The sequence below is a fragment of the Gorilla gorilla genome, chromosome 13, assembly GCF_029281585.2.
Source record: "Gorilla gorilla gorilla isolate KB3781 chromosome 13, NHGRI_mGorGor1-v2.1_pri, whole genome shotgun sequence".
Classification (NCBI taxonomy): Eukaryota; Metazoa; Chordata; class Mammalia; order Primates; family Hominidae; genus Gorilla; species Gorilla gorilla.
This window is the reverse complement of record NC_073237.2, coordinates 118,384,413-118,404,373: the sequence shown is the minus strand read 5'-3', so window position 1 is coordinate 118,404,373 and position 19,961 is coordinate 118,384,413. Positions and strand designations below refer to the sequence as shown.

The 19,961-nt window shown below is 40.0% G+C and overlaps 1 protein-coding gene across 10 annotated transcripts in view; it reads left to right on the top strand.

The window, feature by feature from the left end:
- Positions 1-19,961, top strand: part of TTLL11 (tubulin tyrosine ligase like 11) — a 276,253-nt gene that overhangs the window by 47,646 nt on the left and 208,646 nt on the right. For 7 of the 10 annotated variants that reach the window (XM_055351835.2, XM_055351836.2, XM_063696735.1 and 4 more), the window contains exons 2-3: positions 4,788-4,884; positions 12,264-12,397. In XM_055351835.2, the coding sequence (XP_055207810.1) occupies positions 4,788-4,884; positions 12,264-12,397 (231 nt within the window). The remainder of the gene's footprint in view (positions 1-4,787; positions 4,885-12,263; positions 12,398-19,961) is intronic. The other 3 variants (XM_063696740.1, XM_063696738.1, XM_063696739.1) reach the window with 1 other exon arrangement.

The following is a 19,961-nucleotide window of genomic DNA, read 5'->3' as shown; positions in this document are numbered from 1 at the left end:
CGTTCTCACTCGTAGGTGGGAATTGAACAATGAGAACACATGGACACAGGAAGGGGAACATCACACACCAGGGACTGTTGTGGGGTGAGGGGAGGGGGAAGGGATAGCATTAGGAGATATACCTAATGCTAAATGACGAGTTAATGGGTGCAGCACACCAACATGGCACATGTATACATATGTAACAAACCTGCACGTTGTGCACATGTACCCTAAAACTTAAAGTATAATAATAATAAAATAAAAAAAGAAGAGAAAAATATATATATATTCTGACTATTGATCTATTATCAAATATATGATTTTCACATATTTTCTGCCATTCTGTGGGTTACCTTTTCACTCTGTTCATAGTGTCTTTTGATGAAAAAAGTTTTTAATTTTTATCTTTGATTTACCTATTTTGTTTTTTGTTGGCTGTGCTTACGTTGTCATATCCAAGAAATCATTGCCAAATGTAGTTTTATGAAGCTTTTCTCCTATGTTTTCTATATTTCTAGTGTTATGAAGCTTTTCTCCTATATTTTCTATATTTCTAGTGTTATGAAGCTTTTCTCCTATATTTTCTTCTAGGGGATTTAATAGTTTTGGCTCATATGATTAGGCCTTTGATCTATTTTGGGTTAATTTTTGTATATGGTATAAGGTAAAGGTCCAACTTCATTCTTTTTGCACGTGGATATTCAGTTTTCCCAGCACCACTTGTTGAAAAGACTGCCCTTTCCCTATTGAATAGTCTTGTCATCCTTGTTGAGAATTGTTTGATCACACCTGAGAGGCTTTATTTCTGAGCTATCCTATCCCACTGTCCTCTATATCTGTCTTTATGCCAGTACCACACTGATTTTTTTCATTTGTTTTTATTTTCACTTTTAAAGCATTTTTGGTTCACAACAAAATTGAGCATATGGTGCAGAGATTTCCCCCCACCTGCATTGATAGCCTCCCCCACCATCAAAATCCTGAATCAGAGTGGTGTGTTTTTTACAACTGATGAAACTACATTGACATGTCATCATCACCCAAAGTCCATAGTTTACATTACTCTTCACTCTTGGTGCTATTCTATGGGTTTTGAAAAATGTATAATGACATGTATCTACCATTATAGTATCACACAGAGTATTTTCACTGCTCTAAAATCCTCTGTACTTCACCTATTCATCTCTTCCTCCCCTCTGGCCCCTGGCAAATACTGATCTTTTTACTGTCTCTGTAGTTTTGCCTTTTCCAGAATGTAGTTTAGTTGGAATCACACAGCATGTAGCTTTTTCAGATTGACTTATTCCATTTAGTAATATGCATTTAAGATTCCTCCATGTCTTTTGTGGCTTGACAGCTCATTTCTTTTTAGCACTGAATAATATTTCATTGTTTGGATATACTGTAGTTTATTTATCTACTCACCTACACAAGGACTCACCTACTGAAGGACATCTCAGCTGCTTCCAAGTTTTGGCAGTTATGAATACAGCTGCTATAAACATTCATGTGCAGATTTTTGTGTGGATATAAGTTTTTCAACCCATTTGGATAAATACCAAGGAGAACTAATTGCTGGATTATATAATAAGAGTATGTTTAGTTTTGTAAGAAACTGCCAAACTGCCTTCTAAAGTGGCTTTACCATTTTGCATTTCCACCAGAAAGGAATGAGGGTTCCTGTTGCTCGACGTCCTTGCCAGCATTTGGTGTGTCAGTGTTTTGGACTTTGGCCATTGTAATAGGTGTCTGGTGGTATCTCATTGTTATTGTATACACTATTTGATTACTGTAGCTTTGTTTTTGGCATCAGGAAATGTGAGACCTCCAGCCTGGGCGCAGTGACTCACGCCTTTAATCCCAGCACTTGGGGAGGCCGAGGCAGGTGGATGGCCTGAGACCAGACTGGCCAACATGGCAAAACCCAGCCTCTACTAAAAATACAAGAATTAGCTGGGTGCGGCAAAACCCAGCCTCTACTAAAAATACAAGAATTAGCTGGGTGCGCTGGCATGTGCCAGTAATCCCAGCCACTCGGGGGGCTGAGGCGGAAGAGAAAGAATCACTTGATCCAGGAGGCAGAGGTTGCAGTGAGCTGAGGTTGTACCACTGCACTCCAGCCTGGGTGATGGAAGAAGACTCTTGTTTCAAAAAAAAAAAAAAAAAAAAAGGAAGTATGAGAACTCCACTTGGTTCTTTTTTTTTTTTTTTCAAGATTGTTTTTGCTATTTGGGGTCCCTTGTAATTCCATATGAATTTTAGGATGGATTTTTTTATTTTGAAAAAAAGTTATTGGGATTTTGATAGAGACTGCATTGCATCTGTAGACCATTTTGGGTAGTATTGACATCCTAACAATATTAACTCTTCCGGTCTATGAGCATAGGATATCTTTCTGTTTATTTGTATTAATATCTTCTTTAATTTCTTTTACAAATATTTTATAGTTTTCAGTGTACAAGTCTTTCACCTTTTTGGTTAATTCCTAAGTATTTTATTCTTTTTGATGCTATTATAAATGGAATTCTTAAAAACATGTCCTTTTTGGATTTTTCCTTATCATGTATGAAACACAGTTGATTTTTATGTGTTGATTTTGTATCCTGCAACTTTGCTGAATTTGTTTATTACTTTTAATATTTTTCTGTGGAATCATTAGAGTTTTCTACATATGGGATCATGTCATCAACAAACAGATAATTTTGCTTCTTATTTTCTAATGTGGACACCTTCTATTTCTTTCTCTTGCCTATTCTGGCTAGAATTTATAATACTATGTTGATGTGAAATAAAAGTGGGCATCTTTGTCTTATTCCTGATCATGGAGGAAAAGCTTTAAAGCTTTTAGTATTTTACCATTGAGTATGATGTTAGCTGTGTAAGTGGACAGTTTTTAAAGGAGCTTAAAAAGAGGTAGGATTATGAAATCCTGGGACTTAATTAAAATTATATCCCCCATATTCTTAGCACCTAGTCTGGCATATAATAATTACTGAGTGAATGGACACGTTTTTAAAAATGGTAGTTTCTCAAAACTGAATGAGCTAGGTGCCTCTAAAAGGAGGGGCAATTTGGTATTCATGAGGGTGGTAAGCATTGAGGAGTGATGAAAAAGGAGATAAGAGTCATTGGGTTGCCCACTGACAAGGTGTTGGTTCCTCATTGTGGGCAACAAATCAAAGCCACTTTACCCTTTGCTTGGATAGCCTGCTTAATTCTGGTTATTTTCTCCTTCTCTATATTAGCACTTAACAGCTAGAAGAAAATAACATATGTTGTATCTCATTGTATTTATGAGTAGTGAATTAATAACTTACAGCCCATTGCATAAAAAGAAAATGAGCAAAATGCTGTGAATTATAGATGGAAGTTGTTAATGTGAGTAGAGTGTACAACATATGCCTCACTGTGCACAGCTTTGAAATAATGTGACTGATTTAAATGACTTGAGGCTGGCTTCATTTTAATGTGGAATGGATGGAAAGCATAGAGTCACCACCATTTCATTAGTAAGGCTATGTTCTTCCATTGGACCTTGGCCCCTCAACTTGAAGTAGATAAAAATTCTGATTACCTATAGTCCTAGAATGGGAAAATCAAAAGATTTTTATTTAATACATTGGCATATCTATTTGTGTGCACCTTTAACAAGCAAATTCTGAATATGAACTAACATGGCCTCTCTTTTCTCCTTTAACAAGGTCATCTGAGTTACAGATTTAAAAATGTGTTCATTAAATGCAGAGCTTGTTGATAACTTTGAGAAGCAGCAGGATGTAGTGGAAAGAACAGGCCCTTTTGTCTCGGTGAGAAATTTTCTGGCTGCAAATAATTGAAACTCTATAGCTTGTGCCAAACAAGATTTTAGAAGACCAAAAAGGTATTCTCAGGATTCAAGGCTATCTTACAGGCTCACGCGGGTCTGAGGCCACTCAGTCTGAGTTTCTAGGGCTATGTTGTCTCATCTCTGCTTTCCCTCCCACACCTGCTCCTTTCTTGTCTCTCAGCAGACTGGCTGCCTCTGCTCCTGTGCACATAGCCAAGCACAGCTGCCCTGCCCTGGCTTTTTATCCCTGCCAGTTCAAGGGCCAGCAGAGGCTGCCTGGCATCTCTGATTTCCAGATTCCTGGAAGAGAGAATCTGGTTATCTCATCTTGAGTCAGATGACCACTCCTGATTTGTTCATTTATTAATTCAGGAAGTCTTTACGAGTTTGGGGAACTGTTTTAGGCACTGGGATTCATCTTACCCTCATGGAGCATATGTGTGTGTGTGTGTGTGTGTGAGAGAGAGAGAGAGAGAGAGAGAGACATAAGGGAAGAGGGACTCTGAAAGCTTATTCTTTTGGGCTCAGTTGAGGGTTGTAATTTTCAGAGGAAGGGATGTATGGGCTTGGAATTTGGATAGACCTGGACTCTAATCCTGGTTCCTCCCCTTACCAGCTCTGTGTGACCCTTGGGCATGTTAAATTACCTCTGTCAGCCCCAAGTTTTGAATCAGCAAAATGGGAGTAATCCTTTATAGGGTAGTTATAAGGATTAAAGTGAAATGGTGCCTGCAAAGCCAGGAGTGTAGTATCTGCCACATGTAATCAGAGCTCTACCACTTGGAACAAGTTATTAAACCTGTTTGAATCTGTTTCCTCATCTGTAAAATGGCAAAGAATATCACTTACCTCATATGCGTATTATAAGGATTAAACCATGGTAAGTACACCAGGGTGCCAGGAATTTGTACATAATGGATACTCAGTGTGGTCGCTGTTCTTCTTATTCTTGTTGTGAGTCACATTTTTTCTCTTCTAGTTCCCATTTGGCCGGCGCTTGCCTTGTGACATCTACTGGCATGGAGTTTCATTTCACGACAATGACATATTCTCCGGTCAAGTGAACAAGTTTCCAGGTATCTGCTGTTATTGTTGACATTTAAACATGTTTCTAGGGCCAAGTCTCAGGTACACTCTTCTACTAAAACATGACAGTTATTTTTGAGATCAGATTTGAGGACTCTTAATTGGGAATTGCTGTGTTCACTAGCCATTAAGGGTTTAAGGATTGGAGACAGGCTTTTAAAGTTTCAAAGGCAGGCTTTCTTGGTCTAATGCCACTGGTGGAAGAACATGGTTTCACTTTTTGGGTTATACATATAATATGGGGTTCTAATGAGAGGAATATATTCTGAAAATGAAAAAATAATAGAACATTTCATTCTTGTGGGAAACAAAAGCACCAAAATTCTAGGCATATGTCATAGAAATGGGGTATCAGCTTCCCTTTTCTTTAAGTATTATATTTGGAGGTACCATTTTTAAAACCAAATATACTGGTCTCCATATTAAGTACTACAGGCTGCACACAGCCTCTGCCTTTTACCTAATGACATTATCTCAGCAAGACTTATCCTGCAAGGAGAAATCTTAGTGCTAGAAAAGCATCATAGCCAGCACTAAGATATCCCTCTCACTCCACTACCAACCTCCCAATACAACTTTTTTGTTTTGCATTTTAATCTCTACCACTTTTCTGAGACGGAGTCTCGCTTGGTCACTCAGACTGGAGAGCAGCAGCACGATCTTGGCTCACTGCAACCTCTGCCTCCCAGGTTCAAGCAATTCTCCTGCCTCAGCCTTCTGAGTAGCTGGGATTACAGGCCTGTACCACCATACCTGGCTAATTTTGTATTTTTAGTAGAGACAGGGTTTTGCCATGTCACGTTGGCCAGGCTGGTCTCGAACTCCTGACCTCAAGTGACCCACCTGCCTCAGTCTCCCAAAGTGCTGGGATTACAGGCGTGAGCCACTGTACCAGGTCTCTTCATTATTTTTGATGGCTGAATGAAGAGGATATTTAAGATGGTAGGACAGCTTAGGGAGAAGGAGCACTGGATTAAGCTGGGTATGATGCAGTCAAAGGGCCTTCCACTTATTTTTTAAAATGTTAATATATTACACAGACCATATTATAATGCCATAATAAATACTTTCTAAAAAGAACATCACCCTGAATCCCATATCTCATTTAACAAAACAGCAATATGAATAATTCTATATTTCCTCCCAAACCTTAAGCAAGTTTACTCATCCTTTTTGCATGGTTGCAGTCCTAGTGTAGTTGCCTAAATATAGGGTGTTTTCTCTTAGTATTTTATCAATTTTACCTATTTTAAAGGGAGAATCAATTTACTCTTTCCTTGACATTCTATCCCACGTCTTTAAGAAAACGCATTGCAGAAAACACAATAGCCATACGTTATACACGGGGTGGTAGTTATGCCACATCCACTAGGGGTTTTCACCTAAGCATGCAGTCTTACAAGTTCACTACCATAGGCCACACTTGGCTCAGATTCACTTAGAAGGATACAGGGCAGGAAACATGGCTTGCTGGACAGTCAGTGTCAAGCATTTCTCTTCAGTGGAGTATTTGCAAGAGTTCCAGAGACTAGTCTCTGGCTCCTCAAGTGAAAGCTCAGGTGCAAAAGGACAAGATCCACATTGGTGGATATGAGTCTTTCTTGGCTTAGATGCCCCACAGAAGCCAGTATCTCTTAGAACTGCTCCATAGTATGCCTTCTAAGGTCCCAGCAAGGGTCATATTAAGTTACAAGAATCATTGCACTCAGAAAAGCCTAGAGCTATGACTTTCTACTAGATATTTATGCAATTTACCAAATCAGGGATCATTTTAACCATATGCTTTGTTGCCTAGTAATTCAGCTAACATTCTACCTTCATTGTTTTCTAGGGGAACTGAGATAGAAAGTTAACCCAAGGTCAAATTTATCCTTAGAGAAGGAGAAAGGGTTTTGTTACAGAACAAGAGTAATTCTTGCGGCCAGAGTTCTTGCCCAACAGTTTAATGGGATAGCTATTATTTTTTGTGTCTTGCTGCTCAGAAAAGGATGCTTTGTGATGCCACTTAAAGGACTTATTAGGATATTGGGAGAATACAGTTTGGAAGAGAAAACGCTTTGAATGAGGACAGAGTTCCTAAGACATGAATCATCAAATGAGGCTTCATTTACATTTTCCCCATTTGCTCATGCCTCATCTAGTGGCTCAGAGTAGGAAAGAAGTAGCTATAGGTCTACATTTGGAATACAAATTAGAAATATAGAATGAAGTACCCACAAAGGATTAGTTTCATAAAGGTGATAGAATGATATTCATTCCAAAGAAGCAAGTTTGCCCCATCCCATATTCCACATGCCGGTGATTGGAAGATAGACTTTTCCACATTACTAACAGAGATTAATTAGTTCTAATGACAAAGCAGGCTCTTGAACCTCTAGGCAGAGGAACAGTGCTGCCACACCCTCTACCCTGTGAAAGGTAGTAATCGTCAGCAGAGGGGTAATTCCAGAACAGTCTGTCCTCTGATACCAGTTTGTGTCCAAGCTTATCTTCTGTCTCTCATGTATCTCATTATTCTAAAATGCACTTTCTATGCATTGTATATTACTTAGGGTAAGTTCTAGTGGATATCCCAGGCAAGTATAAACGCTTTATGTGCTGGGTCAACTGAGAACAGATATATACAGATGGAAGTGATTAATTTTGTTTGTGTCAGCACATTAGATTTTAGTCACTTTTCTATGGGTAATTTCCTGGTTCAAATTACATTATTATATTTTGGCTGATGAATTAAGACTTTCTATGAAAATAATCTGATTTAGATACGTCTAAAGAAAGTAGATTATTAGACATGTCTACTTTCTTTAGACGTATCTAAATCAGACATGTCAGATTAGACATATCAGATTTAGCTTTAAGAAAGTCCAAAACTGTCCATTCTCAGGTTCTAAGCAGGTCTTTTGCTGAGTTTCAGGGTCTGAGATGTATGGCATCACATGGCAGGTGGTACCTGAGAGCCCACCTGAGGAGGAGGCTTTCTGCTGGAGAGGGAGGGAGCTTCAGTGAGGAACCTGTGGGGACAGCCATCTGTCAAGCATTGGTCTGGGCTCTGGGGCTATAAAGACACAGAGAAAGGCATGTAAAGAGAGAAGAAAAATACAGCCTAGGGGCTATGCTGGAGGAAGCTGGAATGCTGTGGGGGTCCGGAGCAAGGGCAGGCAACCTAACCCAGATTTGCCCAGGGAGCAGCAGGGTGAGAGCTCCTGGAGAACAGGACTGGCATGGAAACTGAGCCTCCAGGATGGATGGGCCCGATCCCCATGCCAAACAAGGGAGCAGAGTTGGTGCAAAGACAGAATGCCTTCAGCATATTGCTCGTTCAGTGAAGGGCAAGTGGCCCACCATGGTTAGAGGGCGTCAGGTGAGCAGGGCAGGGGAGGGGTGATGACTAGGAACCCAACTACAGCATTGTTAGAGCCTGAAGGTCATGGGGAGCCACTGAGTAATTTTTAAGCCAGACAGTGACACGGGTCAGCTTGCATGTTAGCAAGATCAGCCAGAGGGACACATTAGAAATGAGATGGCTCAGAGAAGAAACAGATGTAGCTAAGAGTCTGCTGCAGCATCCACCCAAGAGATGAATGAATTAGTGGCAATCAGAATAGAGAGAACAGGATGGATCTGAAAGGATTTATTTGTTGTTTGGTGGTTCTAATGTGTTTTTGCCAAGAATTATTGTTATAAATATTTTGATTGAATAGTGCTCCAAGTGTAGCTCAGTTTTAGTTTGTTTTGTTTTACATTAACTGGGTTAAGTAGGGCTGCATGGGCAAACTTGAGATTGAACTCTTATGCTGTCAGTTAACTTGAATGGGATGAGACCCACCAGGCCTTGAGACTCCAGCGTAGCAGACAGAAAAGCCCAGGCCTCAGAAGGAGGGGCAGGAGGTAAGCCCTTGGTGTCAGAAACTCCCACCTGAATTAGGAGGTTTTCCCAATCGATAGGGGAACTGCCCTCATAGGGACATCTAGGGATAGATCTTATTGAGAAACCTAGGTGGGCAGTCAACCTCAAAAGGAGCTGTTAGGTAGCAGGACCCCAGACACTGGGCGAAAGTCACAGACACGAGGATTCCAGCCCTTGCAGGGTGGGCTTGAGGGGAACAGAGGAGAGGTTGGAGAGAGGAGGGGCATTGGAAAGAACAAAGAAAAGGACGCAGCTCTGCATTGCTAAGGCAGCCACTCAGGCTCCAGGAGCAAAAGATAAGGTCACCAACATTTGGATATAAGCAATAGAACACCGGAAAAATGGGTAAAATCCTTCTTATCTGATTGGAATACAAAGTCTAGGTCAGACTTTTAGCAGAAGGGAGCTGGGGGTTAGACCTAGAGCTTCTATCTCGGTTCAGAATTGGTCCTAGAGCCCAGGGAGGGGACACAGGTGATGAGCGGTCAGGTGCTGCAGCTGCTTAGGGAAAGGGGACAGGGCCTGGAGCCAGTAGGGCCTGAAGTCAGCAGAGCTGGCCATGACCTTCCTTCTCACAGATTTACTCTGGGAACGCGTGCCCTGGATCAGCTAGAAACCCTGCTACGCTTGTCAGGGTCATAATGGAGAAGATGCCACTCCCACACCTGTCTCTGAGCCACCTCCAGAGGTGGAGATGCCAGAAGCTTCCATGTGGGTTCTAGTGAGGGGCCAGAAACTCTTTCCCTGGTGGCACTGGATAGGAGCACAGCTTAGATATGGAGGAGCAAAGGTTTGGTGCTAAGTGGATTGAGAGAAGTCATTCAGGCAGGTTTGGAGTGAGCTGCCTCCGGCCTGCAGGCAGGAAGTGCCTGGCTTCCAGGGGTGCTTCTTAAGTTGGCCATTTTCAGTAGAAAACTGCCTGGAGACATGAAGGTAAACTTGGAAACACCTATTAGCTGGTGTGGGGCCTGATGATGCACATTACAGAAGGAGCCATTGCCGATATTAAATGAATATTGACTGAATTTGCTGGACATAGATTTTCACAAAACTTTTCTGGAGCACCCAGACTGCCCTCAAGTACCCACAGCTCTCTGTGTTGTGTGAGTCCTTCTGACCTGCTGAGGGATTTCGGAAGAGAACATTCCCCTGGCACAACGACTTTAAAGTGCAGAAAATACCACAACACTATTTGGTCAGGAGGCATCCTCTACGTGGAGTAAGGTGCTGTATTACAGTTAGTTATGAAAGCTTTCAGTTCAATACAGTAACTAAAATGTTAGTAAACCTCAAGCAAAAGGATTCCAAAAAAGTTGAAGTTTTGCTTTGTTTACTTTGTGGTCAGCTCTAGTGTTTATAATGCAACAAGTCTAATTTCAAGGGAGAATAAAAGGAAATAGCTGTGATTTTCCCTACTGCCTTCTTGGGAAGCTCAGAACAGTGTCCTCAGTGAGTTTTCTTGACTATTGAACAGTCCATGTTAGAGCACAGTTTATTAGTGCTTTTTAAGCTCCTTTATTTCTTACTTAATCCTTCCCTACATCCTTCTAAACAACAACTAAGACCTGGGCACTGACGTCTTGAAGCTGGGATCTTTAGATTTATTGCACTTTTTAATATGCTGATGGAAGCAAGAAGTTGGTTCTTAAAACTTTCCTTCCCAGATGTTTACCCTTTTCTTTCTGAACATGGGAATTTAGAGGAAACTCATTCATTCTGACTGCCCATTTGGAATGTGTGATAATTTGGGCATGCCAAGCTGACATGGAACTTTGTATTTTCTATTAAAAATAGCTTTGCCAAGCACATTTCTAGTATCAGTAATGGAACTGTTTGGTCTCTTTCAGGGTAAAGGCCATTTGTAGCCACCATTTTTGGCAATGATATTTGTCTTAAGAAACAAGCATGATAGCCGGGTGCGGTGGCCACGTCTGTAATCCCAGCACTTTGGGAGGCTGAGGTGGGTGGATCACCTGAGGTCAGGAGTTCGAGACCAGCCTGGCCAACGTGGTGAAACCCTTTCTCTACTAAAAATACAAAAATTTGCTGGGCATGGTGGTGCACACCTGTAATCCCAGCTACTCAGGAGGCTGAGGCAGGAGAATTGCTTGAACCTAGGAGGTGGCGGTTGCAGTAAGCCAAGATCGTGCCATTGCACTCCAGTCTAGGCAACAAGAGCGAAACTCTGCCTAAAAAGAAAAAGAAAAAGAAATAAGGATGATGCCAGGCATGGCGGCTTACACCTGTAATTCCAGGGCTTTGGGAGGCCAAGGCAGGTGGATGGCTTGAGCCTAGAAGTTCGAGACTAGCCTGGGCAATAGTGAGACCCTGTTTCTACAAAAACAAAAACAATACAAAAATTAGCCAGGCATGGTGGCACACACCTGTAGTCTCAGCTACTTGAGAGGCTGAGGTGGGAGGATCCCTTGAGCCTGGGAGGTGGAGGTTGCAATGAGCTGAGATCATGCCACTGCACTCCAGCCTGGGCATTAAAGCAAGGCTGTGTTTCAAAAAAAAAGAAAAAGAAAAAATGAAATAAACATGCTAAAATTGATAATAAGTTTTACCTATTTGCTTAAAATTTGCTACAATATATAGTACTCAGTTTCTTCTCTTGTCAGAGTTACTAATGATGTTACAAGAAAAAAAAATCCGCCAACCTTTTTTTTTTTTGAGACAGAGTCCTGCTCTGTTGCCCAGGCTGGAATGCAGTGGCTCATCTTGGCTCATTGCAAGCTCCGCCTCCCAGGTTCACGCCCCCACCATTCTTTTAATGTTTTATAACAGTGAGACATTTCAATTCCCTCTGGGCAAATTAATGAGATAGGATCAATGTCAGTGTCAGTCCTTATAACTGAGGAACTCCTACAGATTGCATTTTTTCCCTTGAAGTATAAATTATGGTATTCTTTTTATTTCCTGTCCTTCATTCAAGGAGACAGATTTTATGCTGAAAGATGTGTATTTTCCTATTCTATGCCTTTAATACTCATGAAACAGTAAAAGAAATAAACTTAATTAAGTCTCTCATAATGTAACCAGAGTCCACTAGATGATATTCTCTAGGGTACAAGACGGAAGGAATCCCAGAAGCACGTAAGGTGGCCCCAAATTAAAGAAGGTATTAAATTTTAAGTGCAAGATATAAATGCTTCCCTATTCATTACCTAAGGGGGTGACAAAGAATAAAAGAATAAACTAGGTGAAAACTCATTCCTTCAAACTGATGCTTCATTTTTATAAAGAGAAAAGAACACCCGTCCGTTACCTCAAGTTTTTCATTAACTCAGTAGTTCTTTCCAAACCATGAGTCACCGCTGTGGGGAACAACTCAGACCTTTTTTAAAAATCCTGCCTGAAAAAGAATATGTCGGGTGGGTGGTTTTAAAAGTCCCAAATAATGGCTGTTTTATAGCTAGTAGCCCACTGTTGTTAAAACCTCACAGCGTCTCTTCTCCCCAGGCATGACGGAGATGGTGCGTAAAATTACTCTGAGCAGAGCAGTGAGAACCATGCAGAATCTCTTTCCTGAGGAGTACAACTTCTACCCTCGCTCATGGATTCTGCCTGACGAGTTCCAGCTCTTTGTTGCTCAGGTAGATGGCACTCCGTCCCCATGACCCCTGAATTATATTATGGTTGCAACTGTGTCCTGGGTCCTGTGTGCTGGGAGCTGGGACAGGGGGTCCCAGGGAGCTGCGACTAAGGGAGCATCTTAACAGTACACAGTAGGTGTTGGCAGCTATCAAAACAGCTTGCAGAGTTGAACGAGTAGGGTGACAGGTAGGTAAACTGAAGAAACGGGTCTTGACACGAGGAGACAGCCCTGAGGCGGATATCAGAGCTGGATCATGGAGTCAGGACGCTGGGGAGCCAGGGAGCTGGAGCCGGAGCAGGTGGTTGGGCCCCCAGGTAGGATGGGGCCGCTGGGGGAATCCTAGAGCCGTGGCCTCGCCGGCTTCCTGTGGCCTGAGATGTGGGAGGTCAGGCTCTGTTTAAAGGCCAGGGAGCAGGTCTGACAAACTCATGGGGAACCTTTTCAGTGTTTTGCTTTAAACTTGTTCCAGAATCAATTGTCAAGTGACCCATTCCATCTCGAAGCACCAGGTTTGAGCATGTAATACACTGGAGCCCTCACCACTGATTGTGAAGTGGAACTCAGAATTGCCATTTTTGTTAGCCTTTTAACAGTTTCATTTAGGATCCCTTCAAAGCCTTTGTGTACAAGTTTCACAGTCTGTCCCATAACTCTGGGGTAACTATACAACCAATGCCTGTCTAATTGTGATAAGGCTAACACCATTTACTGGTCCTGCTATGTTCCAGGCTTTGTGCTAGAAGTTTAACATATTTTATTTATTTTTATTTTTGTGTTTTTGAGACGGAGTGTTGCTCTGTTGCCTAGGCCAGAGTGCAGTGGTGCGATCTTGGCTTACTGCAGCCTCCGCCTCCTGGGTTCAAGCCATTCTCCTGCCTCAGCCTTCTGAGTAGCTGGGACTACAGGCAGGTGCCACCACACCGGCTTTTTTTTTTTTTTTTTTGTATTTTTTGTATTTTTGGTAGAGATGGTGTTTCACCATGTTGGCCAGGCTGGTCTTGAACTCCTGACCTCAAGCGATCTGCCCGCCTCAGCCTCCCAAAGTGCTGGGATTATAGCTTTGAGCCACCACGCCCAGCCCACATTATTTCTTTTAATCTTCACAGCAATCTTTTGAGGCTGGTTTTATTATTATTCCCATTTTATGGATGAGGAAACTGAGGCTTTGAAAAATTTAGCAACTTGCTTGAGAAGTAAGGTTTAAAACCTAGAGCTATTTCCAAGGCATATGCTTTCTGTAGTCTATTTTATTGCCTCTGTATTGTTTTGGTTTTAATATTGAATTATAAAACTTGTAATAAAATTATCATTTACTAAACACAAAAACAGCTTGAAGTGATAATTTTTAAAGGAAGTTTTCTCTGAGATGGTGGTCACATGGGTTTATATACATTGCTTAAAATTCATCGAACTATTAACTTAAAATGGGTGCATTTAATTGTATGCAAACTATGCTTCAATAAAGTTAATTTTAAAAGATAACTCTCAGCTGTTCCTCATAATTACCCCCCCCCCCCCCCCCCACCACAATGTCTCTCTTCTGTGGCTCTGCTCATGCTGTTGTTGCTATGTGGAATACTTTTCCTTCCCACCTTTGCATCCAACTACAGTCATGAGTCACTTGACGGGCACGCATTCTGAGAAAAGTGTCATTGGGTGATTTCATCATTGTGCCAACACCATAGAGTGTGCTTACACAAACCTAGATGGTATAGGCTCCTACACATCCAGGCTATACGGTATAGCCTATCGCTCCTAGGATACAAACCTGTATAGCATGGTACTGGACTTAATATTGGTAAGTCTTTTTTGTATCTAAACATAGAAAGGGGAAAATACTGTATAAAAGATGAAAAATGATACACCTATGTAGGATACTTCCCATGAATGGAGCTTGCAGGACTAGAAGTTGCTCTGGGTGAGTCTGTGAGTGAATGGTAAGGGAATGTGAAGGCCTAGGACATTATACTACTGCAGACTTCAGAAACACTATACACTTAGGCTACACTAAATCTATTTTTAAAAATTTTCTTCGATCAATTAGCCTTAGCTTACTGTAACTTTTTACTTTCTAAACTTTTTATTTTTTAAAAACCTTTTAGACTCTTTTGTAATAACACTTAGCTTAAAACACACACTGTACAGCTGTACAAAAAAATTTCCTTATGTTCTTATTCCCTAAGCCTTTTTCTATGTTTAAATGTTAAAATTATTTTTACTTTTAGAATTTTTTGTTAAAAAACCAAGACACAAACACATACATTCGCCTAGGCCTACACGGGGTCAGGATCATCAATATCACTGTCTTCCACCTCCACATCTTATCCCACTGGAAGGTCTTCAAGGAGCAGTAACATGCGTAGGGCTGTCATCTCCTATGATAACAGTGCTTTCTTCTGGAATACCTCCTGAAGGACCTGCCTGAGGCTATCCTACAGTCAACTTTTTTTTTTTAGAAGTAGGAGTACACTCTAAAATAACAATAAAAAGTATACTATAGTAAATACAGAAGCTAGTAACGTAGTAATTTATTATCATTATCAAGTATGTACAGTGCATAATTGTATTATACTGCACTTTTATACAACTGGCAGTGCAGTAGGTTTGTTGACACCTGCAACACCACAAACATGAGTAATGCACTGTGCTACAAAACTATCACTGATTTTTAAATCTTAAAACAAATTTCCTTCTAGGCACTGCTATGTATACATCTCAGGAATTTTTGTATATTACATTTCCATTATAATTCAGTTGAAAATGTTATCTAATTTCCCTTGGGATTTCTCCTCTGCCCATGGGTTATGTAGAAATGTGTTGTTTACTTTTTAAGTCATTTGCGGACTTTCCAGGTATTTTTTGTATTGATTTCTAATTTAATTTTGTTGACATCAGAGAGTATATTCTGTATTATCTCAGTCTCTTTAAATTTGTTGAGAGTTTTCTAATGGCTTACACATTGTCCATCTTGATGAGTGTTTCATGGCCCTGGGAAATAATAAGTATTCTGGAGTTGTTGATGTAGCATCTTATAAGTGTCAGTTGGGCCAAGTTGCTATTGGTGGTATTCACATCTTTTTTTACTACTTTACTACTTACTAGTTCTATCAGTTACTAAGTTAGTGTTGAAATTTCCAGCTTTAATTTTGGATTGTCTGCTTCTCTTTTTAGTTCTGTCAGTGTTTTCTTCATGCATTTTGAAGCTCCGTTATTAGCTTGATGATTTGACTCCTTTGTCAGTAACTTGTCCTGAAGTCTATTTTGTCTGATATTAATTTAGCACCTCCAGTTTTCTTTGGCTTAGTATTTGCATGGCATATCTTTTTACCATTATTTTACTTTTAACCTATCTGCATTTTTAAAGAGTGCTTCTTGTTGACAGCATGAAATTGAGTGTGGTCTTTTATTCAATTTGACAGTCTCTGCCTTTTGATTTGTGTGTTTAGTCCAGTTAATCTTAATATGTAATACTAACTGTTGGATTCAAGTCTACCATCTTACTATTTCTTTTCTATTTATTCTGTTGGATTAATTGAATATTTTTAGTGTTTTATTTTATCTCTTCTTTAGGCTTATTAGCTATACTTCTTTTAAAAATCTTTTTAGTTTTCACCCTAGCCCTAGTATCTAGGGTTTACAATGCATCTTTAACTTACCACATTGGCCTTTAAGTATTACATACTTCAAGTAACATATTAGCGCCTTACAGCAGTATAGTTCCATTCCCGCCCTCATCCTTTGTGCTATCGTCATCTGTTTTGCTTCTAACAATGTTATAAACCACACAATACATTGTTATTATTTTTGCTCTGAAAAGTCAATTATCCTGTAAAGAAACTAAAAGATTAGTACATTTGTCTTTTATACTCACTCATGTATTTACTATTTCCAGCATTCTTCATTCCTTTGAATGGTTCTGGGATTCCATTTGGTATTGTTTTCCTCTGGCCTCAAGAATTTGCTTCAACACATTTCTCACAGTGCAGGTCTGCTGGTGACAAATTCCCTCGGCTTTCATTTGTCTGAAAATGTCTTTATTTTGCCTTCCGTTTTTAAACTGCTTTGAAATAATTTAAAACTTAACAAAAAAGTTGCAAAAATAGGACAGAGAGAGCACCCCAAATTCTTCATCTAACTTCCTCTAATGTTAACATCTTACACGGTGACTGAAACTAGGAAATTAACATTGATATAATATGAAATAACCTATGCTCTTTATTTGCATTTTGCCTGTTGTCCTACTAATGTCCTTCTTCTGGTATAGGATTCACTCCATGATCCCTAATTGCATTTAGTTGTCATTCCTCCCCAGTCTTCTCTAGGTTATAATGGTTCCCTGGTCTTTGTCTTTTGTGACCTTGACTCTTTTGAAGAGTACTGGTGATACAGTTTGGATCTGTGTCCCCACCAAATCTCATATTGAATTGTAATTCCCCAGTGTTGGAGGTGAGGCCTGGTGGGAGGTGATTGGATCATGGGGACAGATTTCCCCCCTTGGTGTTGCATAGTGATAGAGTTCTCATGAGATCTGGTTGTTTAAAAGTGTGTAGCACCTCCCTCCTTTCTCTCTTGCTCCTGCTCCAGCAACCTAAGATGTGCCTGCTTTCCTTTTGCCTTCTGCCACGATTGAGAGTTTCCTGAAGCCTCCCCAGAAGCCAAGCAGGTGCCAGCATCATGCTTCCTGTACAGCCTGTGGAACTGTGATCCAATTAAACCTCTTTTCTTTATAAATTACCCAGTCTCAGGTATTTCTTTATAGCAGTGTGAGAACAGTCTAATACAACTGGCTAGTTATCTTTTTTTTTTTTTTAGAATGAACTTACATTTGGATTTGTCTGATTTTTCTCATGTTAGATTCAGATTAGACATTTTTGGCAAGAACACCATGAAAGTGATGTTGCTAAGTACATGATGTCAAGATGTCTTATCCCTGGTGATGTTAACTTTGATCACTTAGTTAGAGTAGTGTCTGCTAGATTTCTCCACTATAAAGTTACTATTTTTTTCCTTTTTAATTACTAAGTGTCTAGTAAGGAGATATTTTGAGACTCTGCAGAGAGCCTAGTTGTCTTATACTTTTTAACAGACAGCTTTATTGAGATATAATCGACATAGAATAAACTACAGATATTTAGAATGTACAGTTTTATACATTTCATATATGTAAAAATCCATGAAATCATCGCCACAATCAAGATAATGAACATATGCATCATGCTGAAATTTTTCCTCGTGTCCCTTGGTAATCCTTCTGTCCTTCCCTTCTTCTTTGGTTTTTGAGACGGAGTCTTGCTCTGTCACCCAGGCTGGAGTGCAGTGGCGTGATCTTGGCTCACTACAACCTCCACCTCCCAGGTTCAAGCAATTCTCCTGCCTCAGCCTCCTGAGTAGCTGAGATTACAAGTATGTGCCACCATGTCCAGCTAATTTTTGTATTTTTATTAGAGATGGGTTTCACCATGTTGGCCAGGCTGGTCTCCAACTCCTGACCTCAAGTGATCCGCCTGCCTCAGCCTCCCAAATTGTTGGGATTATAGTCGTGAGCCACCGCGCCCAGCCCCTCCTTCACTTCTTCCCTCTTTTCCTCCTCTCCTATCATCAGGCAACAGTGGATCCACTTTCTGTCAAGATAACTTTGCACTTTGTAGAATTTTATGTAAATGGCATTATGTAACAGGCACTCCTTTTTCGGGGGAGGTCTGGCTTCTTTCAGTTATTTTGAGATTCATCCATATTTGTAGTATGTATCAATACTTCATTGCCAAGGAGTATTCTATTGAATGTTTATACCACAGTTCGCTTAGACCTTCACCTGCTGCTGGACATTTGGGTTGATTCCAGTTTTCTGGCTGTTAAAAATACACTATGAACACCTGTGTGTAAGTCTTTGCATGGACATATTTTCATTCTTCCTGGGTGAATGCTTAAAAATTGAATTGCTGGATCATATAGTAGGTGCATATTTAATTTTAAAGAAAGTATTGTCTTCCAAAGTAGTTGTGTCATTTTATCATTTCATAGTCCCATCAACAATGTATGAACATTCCACTTCCTCCATATCTTTGCCAGAATTTGGTAATGGTCAGTCTATTTATTTATTTACTTAAGAGTGGGTCTTGCTCTGTCCCCCAGGATGGAGTGCAGTGGCCCGATCACAGCTCACTGCAGCCTCCATCTCCCAGGCTCAAGTGATCCTCCCAAGTAGCTGGAACTACAGGCACAGGCCACCACACCTGGCTAATTTTTGTATTTTTTGTAAAGACAGGGTTTCACCATGTTGCCCAGGCTGGTCTTGAACTCCTGAGCTCAAGCGATCCACCTGCCTCGGCCTCCAAAAGTGCTGGGATTACAGGCGTGAGCCACTGCTCGTGTCTGTCACCTTACAGGGCCAGTGGTCAGTCTTTTTAATTTTAGCCATTCTAATAGGTATGTAGTGACCTGTCATCAGTTGTATTTTGCACTTCCTAAAGACTAATGATGTGGAGCTTTCTTTTCATGTGCTTGTTTGCCATCCAGATATATTTTTTGATGAAATGTCTGTTCACATGTTTTGCCTATTTTTTTTTAATTGGGTTGTTTATTTTTATTATTGAGCTTTGAGAGTTTTTATATATTTTGAATACAGGTGTTTATGAGATATACCAATTGTAAATATTTTCTTCCAGTCTGTGCCTTTTTTTATTTTTTAATTTTTAATATTTGTGTCTACATAGTAGGTACATATACTTATGGGGTACGTGAGATGTCTTCTCATTCTCTTATTATCCTTTGAAAAGCAAGTTTTTAATTTTGACAAAGTCCAATTTATCAATTTTTTTAATAGATCACGCTTTTTGTGTCACATATAGGAATTTATATCTAACCCAAGCTCACAAAGATATTCTCCTATGTTTTTGCCTAAAAGTTCTATAGTTTTAGCTTTCGAATTTAGGTCTGTGATTCATTTTGAGTTAATTTTTGTATATGGTGTAAGGTATGGATTGAAGTTCACTTTTTTGCATACGAATATCCAGTTGTTCCAGAAACATTTGATCAGAACACTACTCTTTCTCTTCCAAGTTGCCTTTGCACCAGTGTCAAAAACAGTTATCCAAATATGTGTAGGTATATTTCTGAATTCTGTATTCTGTGTCTTTGATCTATTTGTCTCTCTTTCTGCCAAAACCTCACTGTTTTGATATAGCTTTATAAGCCTTGAAATCAAGTAGTGTAAGCTCTCCAACTTTGTTCATCTTTTTCAAAGTTGTTTTGGCTATTGTAGTCTTTGATCAGCCATATGAAATATAGAATCAGCTTGTCAATGTCTACAAAAAAGCCCACTGGGATTTTGAATGGAATTGTGTTGAATCTATATATCACTTTGAGTAGAATCAACATCTTAACAATGAGTCTTCTGACCCATCGACATGGTGTATCTTTCCTTTTATTTAGGTCTTTAATTTCTTTCAACAGTGTTTTTTAGTTTTTAGCGTACAAATATTTCACATCTTTTGTCACAGTTTTCCCTTATGATTTCCAATTTTTGATATATTGGCAGTGTTTTATTTTTAAACTTCTATTTC